The 27,773-nt window shown below is 46.6% G+C and overlaps 1 protein-coding gene across 2 annotated transcripts in view; it reads right to left on the bottom strand.

Moving 5' to 3' along the window:
- TMEM259 (transmembrane protein 259) overlaps positions 1-27,773 on the bottom strand; it is a 157,469-nt gene that overhangs the window by 98,990 nt on the left and 30,706 nt on the right. The window contains exons 2-4 of one of the 2 annotated variants that reach the window (XM_085638493.1): positions 26,133-26,396; positions 19,438-19,615; positions 7,281-7,391 (exon numbers count right to left, since the gene is read on the bottom strand). In XM_085638493.1, coding sequence (XP_085494619.1) covers positions 7,281-7,391; positions 19,438-19,615; positions 26,133-26,396 — 553 coding nt within the window. The remainder of the gene's footprint in view (positions 1-7,280; positions 7,392-19,437; positions 19,616-26,132; positions 26,397-27,773) is intronic. The other variant, XM_085638492.1, reaches the window with a different exon arrangement.

The raw sequence follows: 27,773 nt of genomic DNA, 5'->3' as shown, positions 1-27,773 counted from the left end.
TCAACCCCCTACCCCCATACTAGGGTTCTCCACCGGATACCTCCACTGGACTTATATGCTACTCAACGGTTCTGTTTGAGTCTCCCCAATGAGGAAATATTAAGTCAGATCTTAGGTCTTATCCGCCTGAGGGACACCAACCCCACCCACTAGCAACATTATTCACAGCTCAATCGGGTGGCTCTATTAAGGCTTTCAGCGTCCGACTCACATACAAGATACAGGCTACACCTCTGGCAGTTCATGGAATACCAGCATATACCCTTATGCCTCTCCTGATTTGAAGCCCACAAGTTTATTCCTCCAGGGGCAGGAACGGTCAGGGAACCCCTCTTTATACAGAAACCCACACCACAGCCCACGATTTCATTGTTTCGTATTTACAAAGGGAACACGAGTGAAATATAAATGGTTCTGGTCGAAGAGGAAAGTTGCATGTGCAGCTCAGGTAGTATCACTGACAAATATCGCGGTCATCTGAATTTTATTATTTCAAGAGCTGTTTGCGCCTCTCTTGCTGAGCGACACCAGCTCCCTTGTGTTTAGCAAACTAGCTTAGAGCTGTTCCCTGAATTCGGCACTGTTGCTTGATCAATGTAGGCTTCTTGGCAGAACGTCCTGCTACTGCAGGTACAATTGGGAACAAAACAGAGCTTTGGGGGAGGGATTACACCGCTATCATCCAGAAAAAAAAGTAATGGGAAGTTAAAAGCAGAAACATCGAAGTGGAAGAAAATTCTACTAATGAAGAAAGAACAAAGCACGCATGGGAACAGATAGCAGCTGGTGCAAGGAGGAGAAGGGCAGACAGGGCAGATCAGGTGCGAGCACAACAAATGCTAAATTCCAAAGCATCTCTGCTAGGGAAAGAGGAGAAGTGGAGTCGATTGAGGAAGTCAAGGCAGGGCATGTGTGATCAGAAATAACTCAGAGGAAAGACAGCAGCTGTGGGAAGGAGTGAGGTGATAGACAGGAAATATTGAGGAGGGTGGGAGCAGAAACAGGCCGGAGCTGGTTGAGAGCGAAAGAATTGGCGCACATTAAATTACGAAAGATGGCACTTATAAGATCAGATTAAGGTGGGATCATCAGACAAAGAATGCAGTCTGAGCAATCATGCCAAGGAGGGAGGGGATGGACGTAACAAATGGTGAGAGCCATAGGAGCAGCCTGGCTTCCCCGTCTGTTAAGGTTTTAGCAGGAAAGGTTCTACAGTGCTTACATTCCTTGAGCTTGTGTTGAGGATGTAAACAGTAGAGACAAACCATATGGCGATCGTCTGAGAAAAGTCTTCATTTTTCCCAAGACCTGCAGGGCCTGAAAAGTCTTTTCTTGGATCCCTCTGACATGATGCCCATATACTGAAGAAAAACAGTACCTAAAAGGCTGTAGCAGTAGAGTGATCGCTTCCTGAGCGAAGGCAAAGGTCGAAAGTTGACCAACTGAATAAACAAAGCGGAACTCAGGGAGACTCCCTCACACACGAAGTGTGGTTAGAAATCTGAGGTATGGTGGCTCTGCAGGGGAAAGAGGGCTTCAGTGTCTGGTCTCTGATTGGCTGAAGTTTGGGTCTATTAAAACAATGTACATAGGTGAAAAATTGTTTTAAATACCATGAGACTGCCACCACTACGACGGGGAAGATACAAGAATGTGAATCAATGAAATATTCAATACTGGAGAAGAGCGTTAGGTTAGAGACTGTAAAGCGTCCCAGGCAGATGAGGGTGCTTTTGTTACCATTTCTGGATCTTTATTACCTAATGGCTCAATTACAACAAGCCTTGCATTAGTTTGACGAAGGGCAGAACTGGGAACGTAGATTGTTGAGTGATACATGCAAAAGGGTTCCTTTGCCAGAGCTCTTGATGCTAGGGACAGGGGTTCCGGAGTCCATGCCGTTTGTGGTCAGACGGGCTTGGTCGAAGAAGGTTCGTCGGGTCCTTCGTAGGGCTTCATTTGCCCCCGAGATGTGTATCTGGACCATGCACCCGTTTGCGCTCATTGCCCGGACGAGATCTGTAGATAGACAGCGTGCAATGAGCAGATGATAGGTTTATCACTTTAGCCGATGCCCTAGACTCGTTTGCCTTAGGGACCGGTCAGTTTTTGCAATTTACTAAGATTGCAGCAACGGCTCGCTGGATATGGCCTCGTTCGCTGATGCCCCATAGGAATTCCAGACTCTGGGAACTATGTCGAATATGGACAGAGGTCAGAAATCGGTCATTCATGTTTATAGAGCTCTGTGGGAGGATTTCCCTCTGAGCGCCTTGATGGTGCACGACAGATGAAGTGAGATCATGGGGGTCCCTCTTTCTGCTAAAGAATGGGAGGGTGTATGTGAGGGGGTAAAGTGAACCCCCCCTCCAAAATTGTGCCATTGCTACCTGTGCAGGTGTACCAGGCTATTGTACTTTTGTTTAAACTGTATACTGTAAAGTGTTATCCTTAAATGGCAATAAAAATATACTAAAAAAACGATGTCTAAAAGAACTTCAAAAGACAGGGAAGGTATAAGTTTTAGAGCGCTGAGGAAGAGAGAAAGAAGAGAAGACTGGAAAGATCAGGATTTCAATATCTTATACTCCCTCTACGATCTACTGCTAAAAACCAGAGGTAGGTCAAAGGAGAAAAGTAACATACAAACGACATTCCGAAAGTCACTGAAGACAAATGTCAAGATAATGGACGAAGATGTAGGGATCGTTAGCGTCGACTTCTTTGCCATCTAGACCGAGATTGACATCCATGCATCGTCACACAGACTGATTAGCTTCATCAAAGAGGCCCCACCAAATAATTTGTAGACATTTCACCGCAGGGCAAACACCAACACTCCCTCGACGCCAGTGTTTGCCCTGCAGTGATTGCCTTTTCCCCCCCCCGTTTTTAATGAGTGGTGCCCTTATACCCTCCCCTCCAACCCCAGGGGCTCCTGCTGACCTGTCCACCTTGACCACTGGCATTTCCCTACCTACAACTGTAGCACTGTTTAATTAAGCGCTGCAGTGAAGGAAGCAAAATGTATGTCGGCATAATAAACATGGCACAGATTTCTCATTCCCCAAACATCAGTGTCGAGGGTACTAGGATCCCCTCATGAAATCTGCCTAATGTAAGCTTAGCAGGCTGAATGTTACCTTCATGATCTCGGCTGAAAGCATGCTTCTCCCTCTGCACATGTGAACGCTGCAAAGCAGTTCTAGGAGTGTGAGAAAGTGCCATCTTTCTTGCATGGTATGCCCCCACTTTTTGCTAAATTGCTGAATGTACTTCGATTGAGTGTACCCTGGGTTCCTGCCAATCAGGTGCCCAGGGCCTATGTTCCTTCCTTAAACCACACAAACTCCAAATTGGCAAACCCTAGCCACATGTCAGCCCCTAGTAAATGGTACCCTAGGTACCCAGGGCCTTGTGGCCAGGGAAGGCCTCTAAGGGCTGCAGCACTCATTGTGCCACCCTCAGAGGCCCTGTACCCTTACACACACACTGCCCTTGCAGGCTGAGTGTCTGGGTGCAGGACAAAACAAAGAGTCGACATGGCACACATCACTGTGTACCATGCCCATCACCTACACTGCCAAGGCATATGTCAGCCACCCCTCTAGCTGGGTGCATTACGCCTATGGTGTGGGCACAGGAGCAGGAGCCCTGTGCCCCTACAGTACCCGGGTCCATTCCTGGGCACTGTAAGTGCAGTGCTGTCATTTAAGAGTACATGGTGCTGAGAGCTTGTCAAACACGAGCTCCACAGCACCATATTGGCAACACTGAAGCCTGGGAAGTTTGGTATCAAACTTCTCAGCACATTAAACCCACACTGATGCCAGTGTAGGATTTAATGTACTAAGCACCCCAGAGGGCATCTTAGAGATGCCCCCTTACAGCTAACTTACAATCCACGTCTGCTCTGAGGCTGCCCAGGCTGCCACACAGCAGACACGTTGCTGGACCCCTGGGTGGGAGAGCCCCTGCTCTCCCGGGCCTGCAACAATGCACATCCTGGGTGAGGTGAGAAATCTCCTCCCCCAGGATGAGCAACGGGAAGCTTCAAAGGCAGGCCGCCATTTGGAGTTTCCCCAGGCCACTGCAACCCCCCACTCTGGCGGGAAGCTTGGCCGGAAACCCCATACAAGGACAGGGGATGTGCCAGCCTGCCCACCCCACCCCTCAGGTGGGGGAGGCGAGGTGAAGCACATCTCCGGGCTCTCGCCATCTTGAAGATGGGAGGCCCTACCCTATCAGGATTAGGCTACTGCCCCCCTCCCACAGGAGAGAGGCAGGATAGGGGGTGTACCCACCCCAGGACAAGGACCCATTGGTCCCTGGCCTTCACCTACCTGTAACGCCCCTAAATCTAGTATTTAGGGGCCCCCTGAACCTTCCTTCCTTAGATTCCAGATAGAAAATTACAAGAAGAGCAAGAAGAACAAAGACCTGCCCTGCAGCTGCTAAAAAGAGAAGAAGACACCAACTGCTTGGGCCCCAGCCCTACCGGCCTGTCGACTCTCGAACCTGCACCAGCGCGGCATCTCTCGTGGCCAGCAACCTCACCAACCCCGGAGGACCTGGCTACCTTTTGGCTCTAAGCCCCTCGGACTCCCATGAGTAGAGGCTCTACTCAAGAAACCTATTTTTAACCCCTGGCAGCAGCCCGGAACCGCGGACCCAACACACTCTGCACCAGCCAAGCCTGGCCAGTGCCGGAGTGGACAAAGACCCTGAGGACGACCCCATGGCGACTGTGACCCCGAGTCCGGCACCCAAGGACCCCCCTCGACATCCCGGAGGAAGCCTGCAGCCTCAGAACCAAGTGCCACCCCAACCGCGATCAACCAGAGGGTAAGATTCCCGACGTCAAAAGGCACCCCTGCACCCGGCGCCCTGCGGCCCCCTGTGCCCAATCCCGGGGTACCCACCTAACCTACAACTACCCAACTTACCTCTCGAAGTGGTGGTGGCACCTGAAACATCCTCGTCCCCGAGCCTGCAGCCTTTTTCCAAACCGGAACATTCCCATCGATTTCCATTGAGCGCCCGAAGGCTCAAAAGCACCCTGCACCCAGCCGCCCGAGTGGCCCTGGCAGTGCCCTCTCTACACTAACCCACTTCCCCACTTGCCCTGAGTAAGTGACCAGGAGCCCAGCTCCCACAGCCGCGTGGCTTGCCAGACAGCAGCCACCAACCAAGGCCCCCCTATCCCTCATAGGATAACATTGGGCCTAACTCTCTCTGCACCCGGCCGTCCTGAAACCGCTGAGGGTGAACCAACTGTACCTATATAACACTGGGGGACCCCTGAGTCCATGCCCGGAATTTCAACTCTGCCAGTCGAGTACTTACCCTTAAACCGCTAACTTCATTTTCCTCATAGGGTAACATTGACTGGCTTTTTCTTCAAAAATCTTCTAAGTGGGAACTTTTCAAAACTGCAAAAATTCACCAAAAATCAGCCAAGTGACAAAAACGAATTTACTCACCTGCTCCTAGGTGAGCTCCCAGTGCTGGATCTTGGTGCCCAGCCCTGACCCTGAAAAGTGTTCACAACTATACTTACCTCTAACTCATTTTTCTCCCATAGGAAACCATTGTCTGCTTTTCTGTGAAATTTCTTCTGAGTGTCTATTTTTGCAAATTTGAAATATTCTTTTAAAATCGTACCATTTCTGCAACCGAAATTACGTACCTGCTTTTGATAAGGACCCCAGTCCTGGGTCTAGGTACCCAGTCCTGGATTACTAAAGTAACGATAAAGTACTCTACCTGCAATTTGAATTTCTTGCCATAGAGATCCATTGAATGTTTTCTTTGAAATATTTTCTAAGTGCTAACTTTTGAAATAGCTAAATATTATTTAAAAATCATTACAGTTATTAAGTCGACTTTCATCACTTGATTCTGAATACTGACCCAAGGCTGGTTCTAGGAGCCAGACCTGGAATTCCAAAAGTAATCTGAAAAGTAATTTATTACAAATACCCTGAATTTACCATTGAGCTCAATGCATTGTTATGTTTAGGAAATAGGATTGTTTATTGCAACCAACTGTGACTGTTTACACAAATTTATTGCTTAAGACAAAAGTATTTATATTCAACCTCTCATTCTGAGAAAGTATATTTTTACCCCCTTTGTGGTTCTAAAAATAAAACAAGCATATATTTAATATATATAAACCATTGGCCTAGAGTTCAGTTATTGAGTGTGTGAAACCATTTGCTGACTGAGTGTGTACAATAAATGCTTTACACTGTCCTCTGGTACTGCCTTACTGCTCGACCAAGCTACCACTTTTGAGAGTAAGGTCATACCTAACTTTGACCTCTATCAGCCTCTGGGGGACTGCGGACTCTGTACACCCTGTACCTATTAGGGAACAGTATATACAGAGCCACTTTCTCACAAGGAGTTATTGGAACATTCATGAAAAATTAAGCCTCTGTTAGGCTTCCATCACATAGATCTGTGTAAACGAGTTTTTGGGACAAAACACATTCTCTGATGCGAATTACATGGAAGAAAACTATATAAAGAAGGTGTTCCATGATCCTCACGTGGGCCCATCCTCAGCCCATCTGGGATCTCAGGACCCGTCCTCAGCCCATCCGAGCTCTCAGGGCCAGTCCTCGGCCCATCCGGGCTCTCAGGGCTCGTCCTTAATCCGTCCGGGCTCGTCCTTAATCCGTCCGGGCTCTCTGGGCATGTCCTTAATCCATCCGGGCTCTCAGGTGCCTATCCTCAGCTCATCCGGGCTCTCAGGGGCCTATCCTCAGCTCATTCGGGCTCCCAGGGTCCCTTCCTCAACCCATCTAGTCTCTTGGGACCCGTCTTCAAACCATCCAGACTCTCAGGGAGCGTCTACAAACCATCCAGTCTCTCAAGGCGTACACTCAACATCCCTGAGAGACGAACGGCGAGAAACAAACCTTACTCGCCTAACTACCACTCAGAAAAAAAAGAAATTAGCACAAAAAGCTGCTCACAGATGGCTCCACAGCCATTACAACAGCAGAATACAGAGATGTGGTCTAGTGACTAGAATACAGAGAAAATAAACAGGACAACCTATCCCAGTCGTCACCACAATATCCTTTTACTGCCAGAGTAGAAAGCACAGCTTCCTTGGGGTATGGCAGGGGAAGAGGGGCACAACTCTAGAAGACTAGACACTGTACCAGTTTTCAGATGAAGGACTGTTATACTGCATGGAAAATGAACACTGCTTGTAATGGGGCCCCCACATATTCACTACTATAGTTGATCATTCGAACACCTACCGAGAGTTACCACCATGACTGGTATGTTGAGGCGTTGTCGTGTGCTCTGGGATAGCCGAAGGAATCCGTACTCCAGTGAATACTCCACAATGTACTCCTCCTGCGGCCACACTGCACCAAATTAGAGAGAAATGAAACTGCATTAAGTCTCAAGAAAATTAAAGTGCATTGAACACAATCTAAGCTCTGATTTGAGGAGTCCCAATGCTGCAAACGTTATTCACAGTAAAGATATAGCCCACTTACGCACAAGCTTATGTTTCTACACAGGCATTCCACATTGGTCCAAATTGCAGGAAGAAACCAAAACACGTGGAAAGCTGTATGTTCGAATATGGAAGAGGCTACAAGAGGGCAACAGAGCATAACGACGGAGGCAAGTGAAATAAGAAAACAAGCAAAATAAACTATTATATATATTTATATATAATAAAGAGTCTTCTCTTCAGGTGAGTAAACCAATGAAAAAGAGCTTCTCCCCAAGACTTGGAAGACTAATAAGATTTCACCCATAGACTGGTACCCCTAGGAAAAAATACCTTTTCCTCAAATGCTGGGAACCCAAAGGAAAGAAAGCTTCTACCAAAGACTAGTAGCCAATGGGAGAGCAGGGACATCAGGAAAAACGAAACGTGTCAGGGGCTAAGAAAAATAGAAAAGAACAACTAGCAAGTTTTGCTCCATTAAAAGAACAGCAACTTTGCAAAGATAGAGCACATTGGCCAGAATGCACTAGAGGGCTACAGAGTTTTACTTGAAAAATTAGCAGCTAAGGGCCTGTTTGGAGCACGGCCACATGGTGATTGTGGGTGACACTGGAACTAAGCTGAATCCTTACTGAAACCTGTCTGGGGTTACGGTTCAGAGGAGAACTGTGGAGAACGGTCCCTATTGGAGGAGGGTTAAGACTGATTTACATATTGCTGGTTGCTGTAGGAGGTGTCTTGGCGAATAACAGAATGATGATTGGAATGCAGCTGAGAGTAACTACTACTGAGTGTTAGTTCAAGCATCCTGCAACCACTACTGCTCTCTCTCTAGGTCTGGTGTTAGCAAGGACCTCTTGGGGGAGGCTCAGGTTGGAATGATTCTTTTTATACCTTTTAGTCACCCTCGATACCCTTGTTCGCAGGCATGGGGGGGGGGGGGAGAATAGTGTCCACTGTGCCAGCACCGTATGAGCACATACGATTTTTTTTCTAATAAAAAAAAATAATCTAGTGTTGTGGAAGGATTCTGTTTTTATCTGGAGATTTCAAGCAGAAAAAGAAAAGAAAAACCATAACTTGCATAGCAGATACACATTTTGTATTATACCATAGGGATAGCTGGATTGAAATTCATCAAACCAAAAAAAAATCAAACAAAACAAAAAATAAGTGAATGTCAGAAAGACTTCTGAGCCACCGAAACGTGGTGAAGTTTCATCTAGCTGTTTGAGATCTGTGTGACCAAAGTCTGCTAAAGGTAAAATACAGAAATGCTACAATTGGAGCTCAGAATTATAGCTTTTGACCAATCAGGACCACATGGGCAAACTCCTCACTTGGGACGCTTCATCCCAGGCACGGTCCAAATTAGTTGAGGTCGGAGCAGGGTGTTCGCGATCAGAAACTAAAAGCTCCTACTCTGAAATATTTTATCCAAGTATGCCCAACGGTGCAGCATAAGAACACACTGAAAAAGCTCAAGATTAGAATTGGAAATATTTCTTGGTGGTGGTGTTGGGGGGTAGGGTGGGGTCCAGAGGGTGTTGAAGTGTGGGTAAGACCACAGAAATTATAAACAAAACAAAAAAACACAAGCAGTTAAGGGATACAATACAAATAAGGACACCGGAATGGCAAAAAGGAATTGTATTTCAAGAAGGGAAAAACAAAAGACTGTGGCAGTAATGCTCACCTTAGAATGGAATACAAGACACTCCAAACTGTCCAGCAGAATTCAGCATAATCTGTTCCCTTGAGATCAAACTAGTCTTGAATTGGTGGGTTTAAAGTCTAAAACTAAAATCCTCAAGTGGAGCACCTCTTTCCTTTCAGGACACACACAGTGCATCAGATGGCCTTCCTTCACCCCCAAACCAAAGGACATTATATGCGGCGTACCCCAAGGATCATCCCTGAGCCCCACCCTGTTCAACATCTACATGACCCCCCCCCTTGCAGACATCGAAAGATTCCAGGGACTCAACATAGTCTCCTCTCGCTCACCGAGGACCCCTCCAACACCAAAACCAACTTTGGTAACGCCATGACCAACGTAGCCGATTGGATGAGAAACAGCTGCCTCAAACGACTTCGAAAAAACGTAAGTACTTATCTTGGAGAAGAAAACCTTCGTATGGGACCACAGCTGGTGGCCAGCAGACCACAGACACACACCCACACCGACAGACCATGCACGCAACCTCAGCAACATAGTCAACAGCCAACTGACCATGAAACGACAAATCAATGCAGTTGCCTCCGCAGAATCTTCAGATGAATACCGATCAAACACCAGAAAGACCGTCACACAGACCCTCATCACCAGCCGCCTCGACTATGGCACCGCTCTACGCTCCTCAAAAGACCCCAGACCGTACAGAACACCACAGCCACTCATCATGGACCTTTCCAAACAGAACCCATCACCTCTCACCTCAAACCTCCACTAGCTTGCCATCTAGAAGAGATGGCAGTTCAAGATCCTCACGCATGCCTACAAAGCTCTGGACGATCAAGGACCATCCTACATCAACCATCGACTGAACTTCCACCTGCCCTCAAGAAACCTGCACTCCAACTCACTTGCCCTAGCACACATCCCCCGCATCCGTCGCAGCGGGGGCCGCTACCTCTCCTACATCGCTGCCAACACCTGTAATGACCTACCCCTCCACCTCTGAGCAGCACCTCCCTGGCGGACTTCGGAAAGAAGCTCAAGACCTGGTTTTTTGACGTAGACACTACACCCTCAGCACCCAGATACCCCTAGGGGTGACAGTGGTGCACTATACAAATGCTGATGGATTGACAGAAAACTGAAAATAGTTCTGGTCTGCAGTAGTGCTGTGTGGAAGTAAACATCATTGTGCAACTGTGAAGAGACCTTTGGGTAAACATTTACAAATTTCCCTAGTGTGGGATTTCCCCAATTAGTGGCTTCCTGGGGTCATCTAACACATTAAAATATCTGTCTGGATGACTCAAACATTGTTGAGTAAAACAACGGACAAACCCAGAAGCACCAATTGTCTTTGGTTACGAAGATCTAAAGTAAAGCCAAGAAACTGGAGTTTTTTTTAGGACCTTGATTTGTTGGAAACGCAGCCCAATGGCAATCTGCGGAAACCAGCTCAATTGTATCCAGAAACGTTTTACTGAAACTAGTGTCACAGCAGACTCCCATCCCATTTGCGAGCTCCTGAAACACTAGGATGCACAGTCACATGGAGAATTATCTTCCGCCAGTCGTCTTAAGGTTGTGGTCTCGGTTTCCTTGAAAAGTTTGAGTGGGAAAAGATGACCAGAAAGAGGGTTTTTAACAGGATTGGAGACAACACACATTAACCAGGAGGATGTGCTTCTGTGGGTCTTGGGCATTCTTAGTGAAGCCCCAAAAGTCCCTCGTCGTATGCAGCACAACGAATAAGGCTTTTCAACAACGCAGTTTGGCACCTGAATCGAAGCCAGAAATCCTATACAATGTAAGGAGTGAGTCGGTCATAAAACACCTTCACAGATCACGGGCCTAGCACATTATAATCTGCCACGTGATGGGGACTCAACTCGCACCAGTTGATCCAGGCCTGAAGGTCACAGCTGGGAGATTCCCTTTTAAGTCAAACCTTCCAGGGGAAGCTGGAGAGCTAAGGCTCCCACAGTCCTGGCAGTGGGGTGATCAAATGAGCTGTTAACATCCTGAGACTGTAAGGACATCAAATTCTTACTCCTTGAAATGAGAATGCCAAACTCAGATCATAAAACATCAGCAGCACGATCACACTGGAATGTGAAGACAGTCTCCCCTAGATCTCCCACAGGGTTAACCCTCATCCTTGACGCAAGTCTAGAACTGGAGCACGGTCTCGGCCCGTAAACATCTAAGACACCACTGTCCTTTCCTCTTCTACAAGGGTGAAAGAAATAGGAGGAGTAGCACTGAGCATCTGAATGTGAGGCACTCTTAGGTCTCAAAACACACAAACTAGCACAACAGAATTACCAGGATAGCCTTTAACTGTTCTAGTAAAGGGCGGATGACGCGCACAATAATCCATAAAGTGTGTGCACATTGTGAAAAAATGATCAAGAGCACAAGCTATATCTGAAAAAATGACATGAATTCTACTTTAAAGAGCTCTTTACTCAACTCTGCTCATAAAAGAATGGCAGGCACCTCGAACTGTCTGGAAGGCTGGGAAAAACCGTGACCAAACATGCTGGCTCACCTAACCACACCTATCTTTACAATTCACCTCCATTCCAGATTTGAAAAGGAAGACGTTACTTACCCTGTAAGCATATGTTCTTGGCATGTAGAGCTGCTTTGCATAGTCCTGCCATCTAGTGTTGGGTCTGGATGTTTGCACTTTGGAAAGACTTCTTCGAAGAAAAACAGTCACGAGGTAGGTGACTCCTCCTTTCGGAGATACTGAGCATGGGTATCGACTCCATTGTTGGATTGTTTTCCCGCAAGAGGATGAGAATGGAGAAAGTAAATGTAGTATAGAGATGTCCATGCATATGTAATGTGAATAATAAGAACTGCAACAACCACAGGTAATGGGGGTGAGGGAGGGCGCATTTGAATCTAAAGCTCTACATGCCAAGAACAGATGCTTATAGGGTAACAATCCGTTCAAGGCATGTGTGCTGTAGATACACATGCTATGCATAGCCTGTATAGCAGTTTCTCCCAAAGCAGTGGCTAACCAGTGGGTGTTGCAGTTGTTTGGAAAATTATTTTTAGCACTGCTTGTCCTACATTAGCTTGTTGATGTGCTAACACATCCACACAACTTTGTGTGATGGCGGGGGGACGCCATCTTGGGAGAAGTTTGTGCCCGCACCAGTCTTTTCTCACCTGGCAGCACTTAAACCGATGCTACCATGGGCGCGACACAGTTGGTCTCCTGATGCTTGAGCCGGGAGGTAGTGTCTGCGCTCATTATCACTATTGAAGTCTATTTAATTGTATGCGCGCTCGCTTTGCTTTGTACAATTGAGTTTTATCTGAGTTTTTAATCGGTTTTATCTGCTACGCTACGCTTTTAAAATATTTTAAGTATCACCACATCCGGCTTACCTTTGCCGCTTGTTCAGGGTGTTTGGGACAGGCGGTCTAACTTGATCGGCACCCCGGCCCCAGTCACAGTCACAGTTACCGGGGGGACGCCATCTTGGGAGAAGTTTGTGCCCGCACCAGTCTTTTCTCGCCTGGCAGCACTTAAACCGATGCTACCACGGGCGCGCAGCGGAAGCGCGCAGTGGGCGCGCCGCTGGCGCGCCTAAGGCAAGCCCATCTGCGCCCGTCCGCGCCTGGACGTCGCCAGACATGCTGCTAGTTTAAGCCCTATGTTGCTTAAATACACTAGGTAATCACTAATATCCATCAGCCAAAGTGTATATCCTTGTCATTCTCTACCCAGAGTAGTGCTGGAGGGGCCCTTCTGTTGTAATAGTTGTAGGTATAACTCATACCCTGCACTGCCTCCTCCACCCTCCAATCTGACTAAGACCCCTTTTAAAATACTTTATCTGAATGTGCGTTCTCTAGTCAAGCACTATAGTGAGATTCACCGGATGTATTTTTTATTACTGAAACTTGGCTCAACAAAGACACAGTAATTGAACCCGGCTTCGCTCTTCCTTTGGGATATACCATTCAAACCATTAATAGAGAAACTAGAGGTGGGGGTCTGGCTGTGATTTTTAAATCTTCCCTGCACTGTATTTTTGTCAAGGAGGACGTAGCAGGGTGCGAGTGCGCCCGTTTTACCCTATCTCTCAATGCTAACTTCTCTTTCTCTGGCCTTTTGGTCTATCACCCTCCTGGCCCTTCAGCAGAATTCAAAGTAGCGATTATGGAAGCCGTCCATGTTTGGGCTATGAGAGAAGCCAATTTCAGCCTTATTGGTGACCTAAATATCCATTTTGATTTCCTGTCAGACTCAGAAGTCAGCTCTCTGATTGCAGATTTTGAAGCATGTCAATTAAGACAACTGGTACTGAGTCCCACTGATATGGCTGGACATCTACTAGATCCAGTCTTTTCCAATATCTCCTCCCTCTTGGTTCAACCACCTAGTCCGGTCTGTTGGACCGATCACTACCTCATTACCATCTTTCTCCCCCAGGTGGGGGCTATGCCTAGAGCTCCCTCCAGGGCCACTCTCAAACGTTGTTGGCACAAACTTAGGCTGGACGATCTGTTGGCCCTCCTGGCCTCCCGCACTCCTAGCCTTGATACCAACCCAGAACAAGCCTATAAGACTATTTGTGAGTGGATTTGCGCCGCATTAGACTTTCTTATTCCCGCTAAATGGTCTAAGAGCCGTGACTCTGGCTCCAATCCTTGGTACTCTGACTCCCTGGCGGCCATGCGGACTGTGTGTAAACAACGTGAACGAGCCTGGAGGAGGAACTACTGCCCTGTAGAAAAAAACAGTTTATCAGGATGCTATTAAATGTTATCACAAAGCCATACAGTCAGCACGTGCTGCCTTTATCACTAACCAGATAGCTTCCAGCAACAGTCCCACCAAATGTAGTTTCAAGATTCGGAGTGATTTTAAAAAGAGGAAGGATCCGTCTACCTCTCCTATCACTTCGATACAATACTGTGAGGATTTGGCCTCCTACTTTGTGCAAAAAGTAGAAACCATTTATAAAACCTTCCCCAACTGTTCTAGGGTTTTAGAGAATCCTTTAATATCAATCTCTAATGTCATACTAAAGGTCATTCCCCCCATTTCTCAGGAGGAGTTTCTCACCTTGAGTGCCAAAGCTAAGTCTGGCTCTCCTCTTGACCCCATGAGACCGGCTCAGTTTAGGGAGTGCCTACCTGTACTTCTCACTCCTCTATTGCTGACCATTAACGCCTCTTTCAGCATGGCAATGGTCCCCACGTCCTGGAAGCAAGCTAAAGAGCTCCCACTGCTCAAGAAACCATTACTGGATCCCACTAAACCTGAAAACTTTCGACCAATCTCTCTTGCCCTGGGTTGCTAAAGTGGCGGAGGCACATGTCAATAAAGTCCTCTCAGACTTTTTAAACAACAGTAAGATCCTAGACCGGTCTCAGAATGGCTTCCGCGCTGGCCACAGCACCGAAACAGCTCTCCTTGCGGTTAGTGAGCATTTGCGGTCCATTCTAGATGAAGGTCAAACTGCGGCACTCATTTTGCTCGATCTGAGTGCCGCGTTTGACACGGTCTCTCATAAGATCTTACTGAGCCGGCTTGAGGAAGCTGGAGTAAAAGATCTAGCTCTGGAATGGTTCCGCTCTTTCCTGTCAGATATATCTTTCCAGGTTTATGCTCCCCCTTTTGCTTCTTCCATCCAGCATATTAAGCAAGGAGTCCCGCAGGGCTCGGCCTTAAGTCCGGCTCTGTTTAACCTCTATGTTCAGCCTCTGGCAGTAGTTGCACGCGACCATGGTCTTAGTTTGGTCTTATATGCGGACGACACCCAGATGGTGGTGGCCCTCTCGGATGATCATGCCAGCGGTGCCCCCCAGTTCCGTAAAGGACTTGAGGCGGTGGCTGGCTGGCTGACGGAGAACTGTCTTCAGCTCAACGCCAGTAAATCCGAGGTGTTACTGGTGGGGAAGGATAAGGGTCTCTGGAACACTCAGTGGTGGCCTTCCTCCTTGGGCACGGCCCCCACCCCCAAGCAGGTGGTAAAGAACCTTGGTCTTTGGCTCGATTCCACCCTAGGTATCCAAGATTACACCAAAAAAAACTGCAGGCACCTGTTTTGGCCTTCTGCGTGGTCTAAAGCCCATTTTGGGGTTCCTTAACGCGACCACACGCCAACTTATAGTCCAGGCCACTATCTTAGCTAGACTCGATTATGCGAACTCCCTGCTGCTAGGAGTCAATAAAGCGGAATTGAACCGTCTGCAGCGCGTTCAAAACACTGCCGCACGAACTTTACTTGGACTCTCAAGAACGTGCTCTGGTACGGACGCGGTCCGCCGCCTTCACTGGCTCCCTATTTTAAAAAGAGTTGAATTCAAATCTTTATGTCTTACTTTTAAAATGATTACTCCCTATGTTCCGTCCCGCCTACTGCGATCTTCCGAACTGGTTCTGGCTTCTGTCCCACGTGTTAAGCGAACCAGAGCAGGTGGCAGGTCCTTTCGTTTCCTTGCTGCTAAGCTGTGGAACTCTCTTCCTCTGAAAATCCGCAGCTTAGACTCATTGACATCCTTCCGGAAAGCTATCAAGACTTTTCTTTTCCCCATGGCCTAACCGGAATTCCTCTTAGAAACTGCTGTCAGCGCCGGGACGCCCCTTTGCTGGGGCAGCTGTGCGCTTTATAAATGGTTTAACATTAACATTAATGTGTGTGAACCATGTAGCTGCCCTACGTATGTCAGCTATGGGAATGTTGCCAAAAAAGGCCATAGATGCTCCTATCTTGCGAGCAGAATGTGCTCTAGAGGTATGGTTAAAGTGTGTTTAGCTTTACCATAGCATATATGAATACATTTAACAATCCATCTAGAAATACTGGATTTAGAGATCGTATTTCCTTTAGGAGGTGGAGCAAAGGCAACAAAATGCTGTTTTGTGAATAACTTTTGTTCTATCAATATAACAGTGATCTTTTGACATCAAGTATATGTAGAGCTCTTTCTGCTACTCAATCGGTTTGAGGGAAGAACACTGGTAACTCAACTGATTGGTTAATATGAAACGCAGAAACTACTTTTGGGAAGGAATTTTGGGTTTGTAGGAAGAACCACTATCTTTATGAAGCTGAAAGAAAGGTTCTTCCAAGGTTAATGCCTGTAGCTCACCAGCACGTCTTAGTGAAGTGATAGTAAAAAGAAAGGCAACCTTCCATGAAAGAAATTGTAATTCACAATTGTGTAATGGCTCAAAAGGTGGACCTGTAAGCCTTGTGAGAACAATGTTAAGGTTCCAGACAGCTATAGGTGGTACCTTGGGTGGTTTATTGCTTTAAGGCCTTCCTTTGAATAAGGATAAAATGTGGTCTGTTTTTCAGATATGCAGCTACAAATCCAAAAGATAGCAAATAATATTTTGTATAGATGCATCTAGCGGATCAATTGTTTTATTACAACATACCACAAATCTTTTCCACTTTGCTGCATAACATGCCCTAGTGGCGGGCCTTCTTGCTTCCTTAAGAATTGTCATTCAATCAGGTGGTAGGTTAATTTTTTTGTTGTATTTTGAAGGTTTTATATAGCGCAAACAAGACCCATGCGGGTACAGGCCTATAGTAAATAAACAAAATGTTCCATAGAAGTATCCAAACTCCTAAGACTTCAGGAGCCAGAGCGCTAGGTTGAGCTCCTTGGGGTTTGGATGTCTGATTTGTCCATGGTTCTATGAGAGCAAATTTGAAGTTATGTGAAGTTTCTGATGTGGAACTATTGAGAGTTCTAATAGTGTGGTGAACCATGGCTGACAAGCCACCAGAATCAGCGTGTGAAATGTCTGCCTGTGTTTCCGAACCAGAAATGAACGGAGAGTAAGAAAAGCATAAGCAAATATCCATGACTAGTTGAACGATAGGGCATTGCCTTTGGATAGAGGGTGTGGGCACCTGGAGGCGAAGGCATTTTGAGTTCTCTGCTGTGGCAAAGAGGTCTATTTGTGGATATCCCCATTTTTGGAAGTACGGAAGGAGAACTTTTGGATGAAATTCCCATTCGAATAATTGTTGCCTCATTCTGCTGACGAGGTCGACAGAGATATCGGTTCCTGGAAGGTGTTCTGCCAGGAGTTGGATCTTGTGATGAGTTGCCAAGCGTCAAATGGTCTGAGAGAAGCATGAAAGTTGTAGAGTGTGTCCCCCCCCCGTTATTGTACACAGCACATTGTTGTCATATTGTCCGTCTGGACTAGGACAACTTTCCCTATCAGGTGAGTTAGAAATGCTTTTAACACTAGCTGAACTGCTTGCAGTTCTAGGAGGTTGATGTGATGGTTCTACTGTGAGGTATTCCAAAGGCCCAGAACTGTTAAATGTTATAAATGTGCCCCCCACCCTGTAAGAGATGCGCCGGTTGGGAGCACGACTTGTGGAGTACGGTCGATAAAGTGCCGCACTTTTGATAAAGTATGTGCCTACCCTGAGGTTTGTAAATTTGCCCTTTTTACGGGTGTTAGCAACTACCAAAGAATCTAAAGGCAACCGACCCTAAATAAAAACAGGGTCAGGTTGAGTGGGGGGGGGGGAATTGATATTTTTTATCCACCCTAGGTGTTAGGATACATGCTCTAACTGAATCTTTAAAAATATCCTCAGCGTGCCTCATCATACCTTCTGACAGGCAAGGATTGAGATGTTCTGTGTGTGTTTCCTAAGGTTTCAAATCGGAAATCCTTTTCTAGGGCTTCTTTATGTAAAGTTACTCCATGGTAAGCGGCTGCCCAAGCAATCAACTACTGATATGCAGTATTATCATCAGGAGGGGGAAGGTTTACAGGTGGGTCTATATTGTAGTCATCCCATGGATCAGATGGTGGTTGATCACAGGTGTCATCATCTCCTATATGAGGATTTTATTTGGAGAGCCCAGTGGTTTGATGTGTATAGGATCTGAAGCTGGTATAATGGGTGCTGTGGAGGAAGTTGGAGAGGTTTGAGTTGTGTTAAAAGGACTAGTAGCCTCGTCTTCCTTCTGTTTAAGAGGAATTTTATACGCAGGCCCGATGGCAGTGGTGGCCCAATAGCCTTTTGTTTGGTTGAAGCAGGTTTTGTGGGCAATGGGGCTTTGGTACTCATGGCACCCTGTCCAGCAGGAACGTTGTGGGACTCTAGTTCGATCTCCAACTTGGAATCGGAGTCCTAGATGGAGAAAGCCTCTTCCCACGCTTCCATTTCTTCGTTCTCGATATCTTCTCCGAAGAGATCAGTGGTGTCCTCAATACTTTGTCTCTGTATCTCTCTTCGTCAAGCTCGACGGCCCTGTTTTTGGATTGGAACGACCGACAAGCGTTGCAGTCCTCTTCTTTATGCTCTGGGAGGAGACGGTGGTTACAGACCTTATGAAGGTCAGTGCATGGGAATTTGGAATGGCATCAAGGACAGAACTGAAACTGCGTCCGTTCTATCAGCATAACACTCAATGATGGATTTTCGAGTGAAAGTAGATAGAGAAATACGCGCTAGGCCCGAAGGTCGCGGTTAGAGTTCCCCGACTGAATAATGAAAAGTTTTCAGAATTTTCAACACGCAGAAGGTGGAAAACGTGATCGACAATACCGGCGAGGGTAGAGTGAATTGCGTACTGAAGGGATCCCGATCAACGGTTTCGAATCGGAGCACTACAACGCAAGTCCGAACCTGATGGCGGAAAGAAAACAATCAAACAATGGAGTCGATGCCAATGCGCAGTATCTCCAAAAGGAGGAGTCACCTTACCTTGCGACTGGAGAAGACTTCTTGGAATTAAACCAACTTGCAAATATCTGGACCCAACACTAGATGGCAGGATTACGAAAAGCATGTGTATCTACAGCACACAAGCCTGGAACATAAAGTTCTATTTATTAATCACCTGTGTATTGTATCTTATAAAAATCTGAAAAGGTTCATTAGATGAGATGGGGACATTGTTGGACAACTACAGCCCCTGCTTGCAGGCAAAGGGTTAAAGGAGTGAATGGAATCCCCCATCAATTATAGTGGGCAGGTTAGTAAAGTATTTAGACATACTCGTCCACTTGGACGATAAGACTAATTCATAGCTCGCCTTTTCACGTAGAACTCTTTTGAAAGACATAACTAATAAGTATCATGAGCATTGAGAAAAAACAAGTGTATTCAGTAATGAAAAATACATAAAAATAAATCATTTAAAAAAAAAAGCTAAATGTAGATCACATGCACCGGAGTGGCACTGTCCCACAAGAGTCCTCTCACTGCAGGGCACTGAGTGCAGAGACAGCAATACAAGGTGCCTTTACCTGCTCGGGCGAGCATCTCAAACTCGGAGATGCTCTCGCTCAGAGGCTGCGTACCTTTAGTGGCGGCCTCACTAAAGGAGAGCTCCTGGGTTTCGTTCTGGCCCACCTGGGTCACAGTCTTGATGCTCCCCAATAGCGACGGCTTCAGGATCACCTTCGGTTCTATGTCCAACTCAAACTGTGGGAAGGGAGAAAAGAAAGGATAAGGCCTCATCTGGAACGGCCAGTGATGTATCTGATATCAAGTACAGCAGGAACGGAAATAACACTTTGAATATCTGAATCTCTGTTGGTTCCAAAGAACGACAAACTTCCCAGCGAGTAGGTGCCCCTCACCTAGGGATCACCATCTGTCAGACTCTTTAAGCAGGTGAAGCACTTGACTCGCCCCTGGCATATACATTCATATAGATTCATACCCTGCCCACCCATAAATGACAGAAGCCATCACATAGAAAATGCAGGTAAACTACTAGTAAATACTGGTTGTAACTAGAAACTAGGCACATTCCCTGAAAAAACAAGGAAATACTACACCCTTAAACCAAGGGCAGAGTAGGTAAGTGTTTTATTGTTAGATTAGCCAACAAACAAGGTGGGATGACCAGGTTAATGTGTCTAATTTGAAGAACCCGAAGCAGAGTGGTCAAACTGTTCTATACAGTGTTTGTTTTGTGTATACATTTTTCAATACTATGTGCAGGAGGAGTGATGCACTCAATGCCAGTGCGACACTTGTTCCAGGGTCTATTTTGTGAGTTTATCACTGCATAGGTCTTTCAAGGTCGATCTTCGAAAGTGCCCATAGCTGAAATTTTGTTCATCACACATTGAGCATTCACAATTTTGGGCAAATAAGGTAAAAGAGGCAGACGAATCACACAGCCGCTGATGTGACCGTTTAGTTAAGGGGGAGTGCTGGAATTAGAATTCCGTTCTGTTTTTATGGTGGGCAATTCACTCAATAATTAGGTGTCAGCACAATAAGACCGGTCGCTGAAACAACCGATTGTAATTACTGATCCATTATAAACAATGGGGTATTCCCAAAACCAAAAGGTCCCTGGACCTGGGTATCGGTTATTATAAAGAAACAACCGACCCATCTCCAACATACCCACCCTTGCAAAACTCCTTGAAAAATGCGTTCAGGCCCAACTCTGTGCCCACATTGAGAACTACCAGCTCTTGGACCAACATCAATCCGGCTTTCGGACGGGGCACAGCACTGAATCGGCCCTCATTCATGTAATGGATGACACTCTAAAGATTCTCTATCAAAATGAATCCTGCCTCCTGATCCTCCTCGACCTTTCCTCTGCCTTTGATACGGTCAATCATGACAACCTCTTATCCATTCTGCAAAACAGGATGGGTTTTGGTGATCAGGTGCTACAGTGGTTCTCGTCCTTCCTCCATCACAGATCGCAAAGAGGCAAGGCAAATCTGTTAAGAACTAGGAGAAGAAAAGAGAGATTACCACAAAATCACTCTCTCTCCAAGCCTTCGCCCGTTCTCATGGGGGTCCCCCAAGGATCTGCTTTATCTCCTATCCTCTTCAACCTTTGCTTGGAACCATTAGCTAACGCACTTAACTCCATGGATATCCATTTTCACATGTATGCCGATGACACGCAACTCTACTTGAAAATCTCATCCCCGGAAAACCTCATATCACTCAACACCATCCTAACTTATACTCAAAACTGGTTAACTGAGAACCATCTCCTGCTCAACACCTCAAAAACAGAATTCTTGCTTGTCTCTCCTCAGAATTACACCCCCAATCTTGACCTCTGGATGAGCCACCTCACTGCTTTCAACTGCACTCCGCTCATCGTAAACTCAGCCAAATCTCTAGGAGTCACCATGGATAATAACCTGAATATAAAAAATCATATCAGCAATACATGTAAAGGAGCAAACCACTTGATTAGGACACTCAGAAACATCAAACCTTTCCTTCCAGTGAAGGATTTCAAGCAGGTGGTTCAAGCTCTGGTCCTACCGAGGATAGATTACGGCAGTGCTACCCTCTGTGGCCTGCCCAAACACACCCTGGCTCCGCTAAGGGCTTCACTGAATGCTGCCGCTAGATTGAAGCACAAACCCAGCTAAAAATTGCCACGATGACGCACAAAGCTATCCACTTCAAGACGCCCAGGTATCTGGCGCAAAAACTTGAGCTATCTGATGGTGCAAGAGTCTCTAGAAGCGCTACCTTACTCTTGAAACCACCTATCTTTAACAGAAAGAGACCCTCTCACAGAGCCTTCTCTGGTGAGGCTCCAAGTATATGGAACTCTCTTCCTCCAGAATTACGCAGAATCACCAGAACAACGGTGTTCAAACTGGAAGTCAAAAGATTCCTGATGAACAAACTGCCTCAGTAATTGGGCTACTCACCTTGGCCTGTTGACATTGTTCCTTCCTCCATTGTGTCAACATTTATTACTATACTTTTTTTTTTTGGACATTCTTTGTTCTGCTGTCCTTACACTGTACTTAGTTTAGAATAACTTCAATGTGAATTTTCGTGCACTTTATGGTTCATTTGTATTTTTTTTCCTGTGGTTGTTTCCTGTTCTAGTTTGACTGTAAAGCGCTCTGATATCCTCTGGGATCTTGTTCGCGCTATATAAAACTTTATAAATAAATAAACAATGGTCCTAGACCAATTATTCAAGGAAGAGTTAGATAAATAGAATTAACAACTTATTTGGGCTTACATTAATCAGCTCCCAAACGTCTGTAAATTGTGAAAATAAATGAGCAGAAAAAACCACTAAGTATTATTACAATATACTTATTTAGTCATTAAAGGAACAATCATTAGCGGGTCAAGAAGGTAGAAAAATGTTCTAGGGAACGTGTAAGAAGGAGTGCTCAAGTGTATATATAGGAGTCAAGAGAGCTCAAACTGTGAAGAAAAGTAAAGGGCATATATTTACAAGATTGTACAAAACTGATAATCAATAAACAGATTCAACCGGGCCACATGCAAATTATTCAATTGAATTTGTAAGGAGAGTTTCCTTAAGGCTGTAAACAGGGGTAATGGGGAAGGGGAAATTGGTCCAGGTGCGGTAGGGGGTAGCGTAGACGTTTCAATCCGGCGTATCGGCAAAAGAGGGACTTTAATACCTCATCACAAGGGGACGGCTGAAGTGACCCTCATCAACCTTGCAATGCTCAATTTGAGTCCCAAACCTGGTCGCTGGCTGCTACCACGATGGAGTAAGGACATCGATCAGATTGTCTCCAGTTGTAAAAATCACGCTGTGCCCTGGATTGCCTGATTCATTCAGCCAACTTTTGCCACAAATACGGATGTGAATATTACGTTCCATTGATAGTTTGGGCACCACCGCCATGGTCTATATCTACTGAATAACGGGAATTGTCTTTGGCTGGCCCTTGCCACGTTACGGGCATTGGTGTAACCAGGTTTTGGACTCCAATTGAGCATTGTAAGAGTGTCCTGAGAAAGGACATTCAGCAGCCTCATGGCTAAGTTCAGCACTCCTTCAAGCTCATTAGCACCAAAGGGTGATACTTGCATTGGGAATCCAGTGCGTAGAATACCCCAGCTAGACGCAACCCGGGCCGACTCCAAGGGCAATACGAGTGACATTGTGCAAGCACCCCCCAAAGACTGTCAAGATGTTTATAAAGCGTCAAAAATAAATGCTTATCAGATGATTGAGACAAAAGCTACACTGACCATTAAACAGGAATATGAAATACATTGCTCTTATCAACTTCAGCATGAAAGATGACAGAATCTGCAGCAGGTCCCCACAGCGCTGAAGAGGAGAGGAGGGTGGGGGACAGGGAGCAACAGCAGCTGCAGGACTGATAAAGGCATTTAATAAAGGTGTCTAAGCAACTGGGCCTAAGACAATTGGATACCGCAAGGGAGAAAAAGCCATGAGCGATGTATGAAACAGAAAAGGGGTGGGTATGGGTTCTGATAGGCAAATCACATGAGACAGGTGTCACAGTAAACAAACAGGGCACAGAACACTGGGGGTCAGACAGCACAACTGTAAGGCAATGTGTGGCAGAATGCAAAATACAGGCAGGAGCAGTGGGAGTCCAATACATCACATGACTGATAGTGAGGGGCAGAAAATCAGTAAGACGGGGCATGGAACACGTAAGAGGTACACAAAGCAACATGGTCAAGCATAAAGACGGCCATGGGTACAGAGATGTATACAAGATGGAAGAAGATGCCAGAGCTAACTGAGAAGGGGTGATGTGGTTCTTAGGAATAGACCATGGTGACATAAATAAAACACCAGTTATGCCATACGAGAAACCAGCATTTGCAGTGCAATAGGTCTCACATTTGCGAGAGTTCGAGCTATTGGTATTGTAAAAGACAATGCTATTTATTTATGTTTTGAGAACCTGCAAGTTGTGCGTAAAAATGTACTTTTCACTTATAATCGCTGCTTACGAGAAGTAAGGATGGCAGTAACAGCACCTCTTTTACAGCCAGCCTTGCTTCTCGTAAGCAAGGACTATAAGTACAAAGCGCATGTTTACACCATTTGCAGGTTTTCAAAACTCATAGTAAAAGGCATGATCATTTACAATGCCAATAGCTTACACTCTTGCAAATGCGAGACCTATTGCATTGCAAATGATTGTTTGTGGTAGCCACCACTGATGGCGACTCACTAGTGTGAGCTTCATACATAGTCTAGCAGTCCAAGCTCCGTAGGCAACCCACTAGTGCTCACTTTTCAGGACGCCCAAGTGCCAGCTTGAAACATTTGTCAGCAAGTGGAGACTTTTAAATGTCGCCACGTTTGTAGCCCACAACTGTCAGTTTCTCACAGTGCAACCAATGGGTGTTTGTCACGTGGCCCGAGCAGCTATGCACATTCTTCACATGTGCAAGCTTCTCACACTGTCTAGCAAGCTCTTGTGCCAGCTTCACAAGCACACCATTGCAAGCTTTTCCCACTGCACACAAGTGAGTTTCCTCATTGTTCATAAGTGCCACCTTCTCTTTTCCTACAGTCTCAAGCATTACATGCCTCCCTGTACTGCAAGCCTCCCATATTAACTTATATTGTGAGCTTCACAGAGTGTCCGAGAGTGCCAACTTCACACACTGCCCAGCAATGTCCAGTGGTGCCAACTTCCGAATAATTCCTCACTAAGTCCTCTGATCAAAGCAGGCCCTACCTGTCCGGATCCCCCGATCGCCCTTCCGCTTTTGTCGTTGTCTCCTCGTGTAGCAAATTGCCGAATGCCAGAGGTGCCCAGAGCTGCTGAATGCAACTCAGTTTCCGCAAGCAGGCAAGTTAACACGTCTTTCAGCCGATTTGTTTCTAAGTTAAGTCTTTCAATAGCAAAGGGTTAACGTTCAATCAACCGCCCCCAAAAGTCACTTAAGAAGGAGGGCAGTCCTAAAACAGTTCCTCTCAAAGTCAGCCCTCCACTCGCCTCCATTTGTGTGAAGATTGTGACAATTGCCTTGCCAGAGTGGAGGGCTCCGATTTGTGGCGGCTTCCTTAGAGTTGGCCACCCCTGCCCATCCCCCCACCTGCTTCCAGGCTTCCCCCAGTTTTCAGTTCTTCAAACAGTTATGCTTTGTGAGCACAGCTGTACTGTCAATAACAGCCCAACCTCGGGCCCCCACTCAAAATAAGCAAACACCACAGTCAGTGCCCCGGTCAGGAGTAATATGGGTTTTATAGCAGATTGTAGTGGAAGGCCAGTGTCCATGTTTTTAATCGCCTATCATCAAGATTGTTTTTTGCACAGCATTGCAAAAACACAATTTAAATTAATACCATGAGATAGCTGGGAGTCCATCCAGAGAGATGCGTCTTATACGTACCGCGCGGTCTCATGTTTGGGCATGCAAGTAGCAGGGTGACTTACTCGGGTCGTGTGCCAATAAACTGTTATAAAGGGCATGTGGAGGCAGGGCTGGACCTATTTATGAACTTTGCTATAATTTCCCTGCAGATGACAACAGGTTCTCTTTGGAAAAGAAAGCGCTATTCACAAGAAATATCGGGATATTTTCGCCGAGTGCGAAAGTGAAAACAAAACCAGCCTACACGTCCTAATGTTATCGCCGAAGCGGGCGCATGCTTCTTTTTCTGTTTATTACTGCTCTGTAGTAATGGCGGCACCCGTGCTTTAGCTTAAACATCTTAAGCTAAAGTCGGGTGCCGAGATTGCTTCAAAAGTAAAGAATTGTCTATTTCTTTACCTTTGAAGCAATCTCAGCACCGACTTTAGCCTAAGATGTTTAAGCTAAAGCACGGGTGCCGCCATTACTACATAGAAGTAATAAACAGAAAAAAAAAGCAAGCGCCCGCTTCGAGAAATGACTGCTGTGTGCCACCAACGTGAACCGCGGGGCCAAAGTTAAAGTGTTCGCGGGGCAAAAATGCTACAGCCGGCCACAGCTTGCAGTGCATGTGCACTGCAAGCTGTGGCCGGCGGTAGCATTTTTTGAAGCCCTTACTAAAAGTCTCGCCAGACCAGTGCAAGCGCTGGGTCAGGCGAGACCTAAAAAGGGGGTAGCTAGAGCAGTCTATTAAAAACAATTATTCTATGAGTAAACCTCTTTACTCTCATACAAGACAAGTGCAGGTGAAGTCCACCTTTCACAACCATGGACATAATACTCAACCAATTTCGCTGTATGAAAGCAACGTTACCTTGATCGAGCTGTTTTCAAACATCTCAATGCTGAGCTCCTCTTCTTCATTGTCTTCTTCTGTGGTAGACTCTTTCGCACCTTCCACAGAGCTATCCGCATCATAGAACTGCAGGAAGATAGGGGCACGGGTGGAGTTTCGTTGGATTTCCACTCGCAGGATCCCGTCCCTTGGCCACTTATCACGCACGTGCTCCAGGCAGTTGATGGGGGACCGAGAGAAGGCGATGTGGATGTAGGCGAGGATGAAGAGCACAAAGAGCGCCTGTGTGGACAAGACATGGGGACAGGTGAGCATGGGCAGTAGACTCTACTCTGTACGTTGAAAAATCATGCAAGGTGGCACAATAGCAAAACACAGAGAAACAATCAAATAATGCACCAGCCCTAAAAACCCCACACAACCCACCCAACAAACAATAAATGGTGCACAAAGAATGCTGCCTGCAACCTCCATCACAACAAATGCAAATCCGAGGAACAGCATTTATGAACGCTGCTCTTTATCCGAGAGAAAAAAGAAGCATCCAAGATGAGAAAGCAGGTACTTTCTGTGCCCTTAGCCTTGACACTAAAATCAGCAAGGAACGTCAACAGGAGCCAGTCCTCATCTGCCTCCCTTGCTTGCCCACTCCTTGTGTACTACAGCAAAAGATGCATATACTAAAAACTGCTGTTTAGCAAGCCAGGTTAAGAGCACGCATCTTACAACAAGAAAGCAACATAAGGGGCGTGGCTAACGGCAGTAGGAAATGCCCACAACCTAGGGAGGCTCCGGAGTCCGAGGAACCTCCTAGTCAATCCGAACCTTTATCCGGCGGCTCCCTCTCCTATAAATAACAGCCCGCGACATTGGACGGTCTGGAAGGCTTGGACGAAGCAGAAATGAACAGGGGCCTACCCCCGGCGAGCTGAGACGGGGACTAAATTACACGCAAGGCCGACCGCGGAGAATTGCAGCGACGGACGGAAGGCGCGAGGTTTGGCGGACCAGCAGCAGACGGGAGAAGCTCCCCATCCACACACAGTGAACCTGATGAGGCACTTACCCCACTGACAGAAGCGGTGCAGTAGGGGGCATTGGTGTGACGGCAGCGCCCAGCCGACTGCCGCCCCATGGACATACTGCAACTCCTCAAGAGCTCCAGAGAGGAGCGCTGCAGTGACAGTACAATTTCATAGCCTATTGCACTACCGCTACTTTTAAGGCGCGCATCACCCAATACCAGCGTAATAACGGCGAAACAACATTTCAGAAGTGCTCCTGCAGCCTGACCAAATCACCCTCGCGCGTCTACAGAGGGCAGTGCATCGCAGTGAGTGACGCCCTATTGCCTGGGGGGAGGCCGCCTCTGAAAACGGTGAATTGGCCTTGCTTGAAAACCTGACTACCATCTACGAGGTGTACGGCCGCAGTGGATCACACGGACGGTGCCAGTCCAGGGGTACCTCGAGCAGCACACTACAGGAGGGACGGGGGGTGAGAAACCAGACAGGCCGCTTGGGCCGCGATAGCCCTCTGGCAGGCAGCGGTGACTATCACCCCCAACCTTGACACTTGAGCGTGCCTACCCCCACCGTAACAATGAGCGGCAGGAACGCGAAAGGGCCGAATCAGGCGAAGCTGGAAAAATACGCCTAC

This window comes from Triturus cristatus, chromosome 12 (assembly GCF_964204655.1).
Source record: "Triturus cristatus chromosome 12, aTriCri1.1, whole genome shotgun sequence".
NCBI classification, from domain to species: Eukaryota; Metazoa; Chordata; class Amphibia; order Caudata; family Salamandridae; genus Triturus; species Triturus cristatus.
This window is presented reverse-complemented; position numbering and strand designations above follow the sequence as displayed.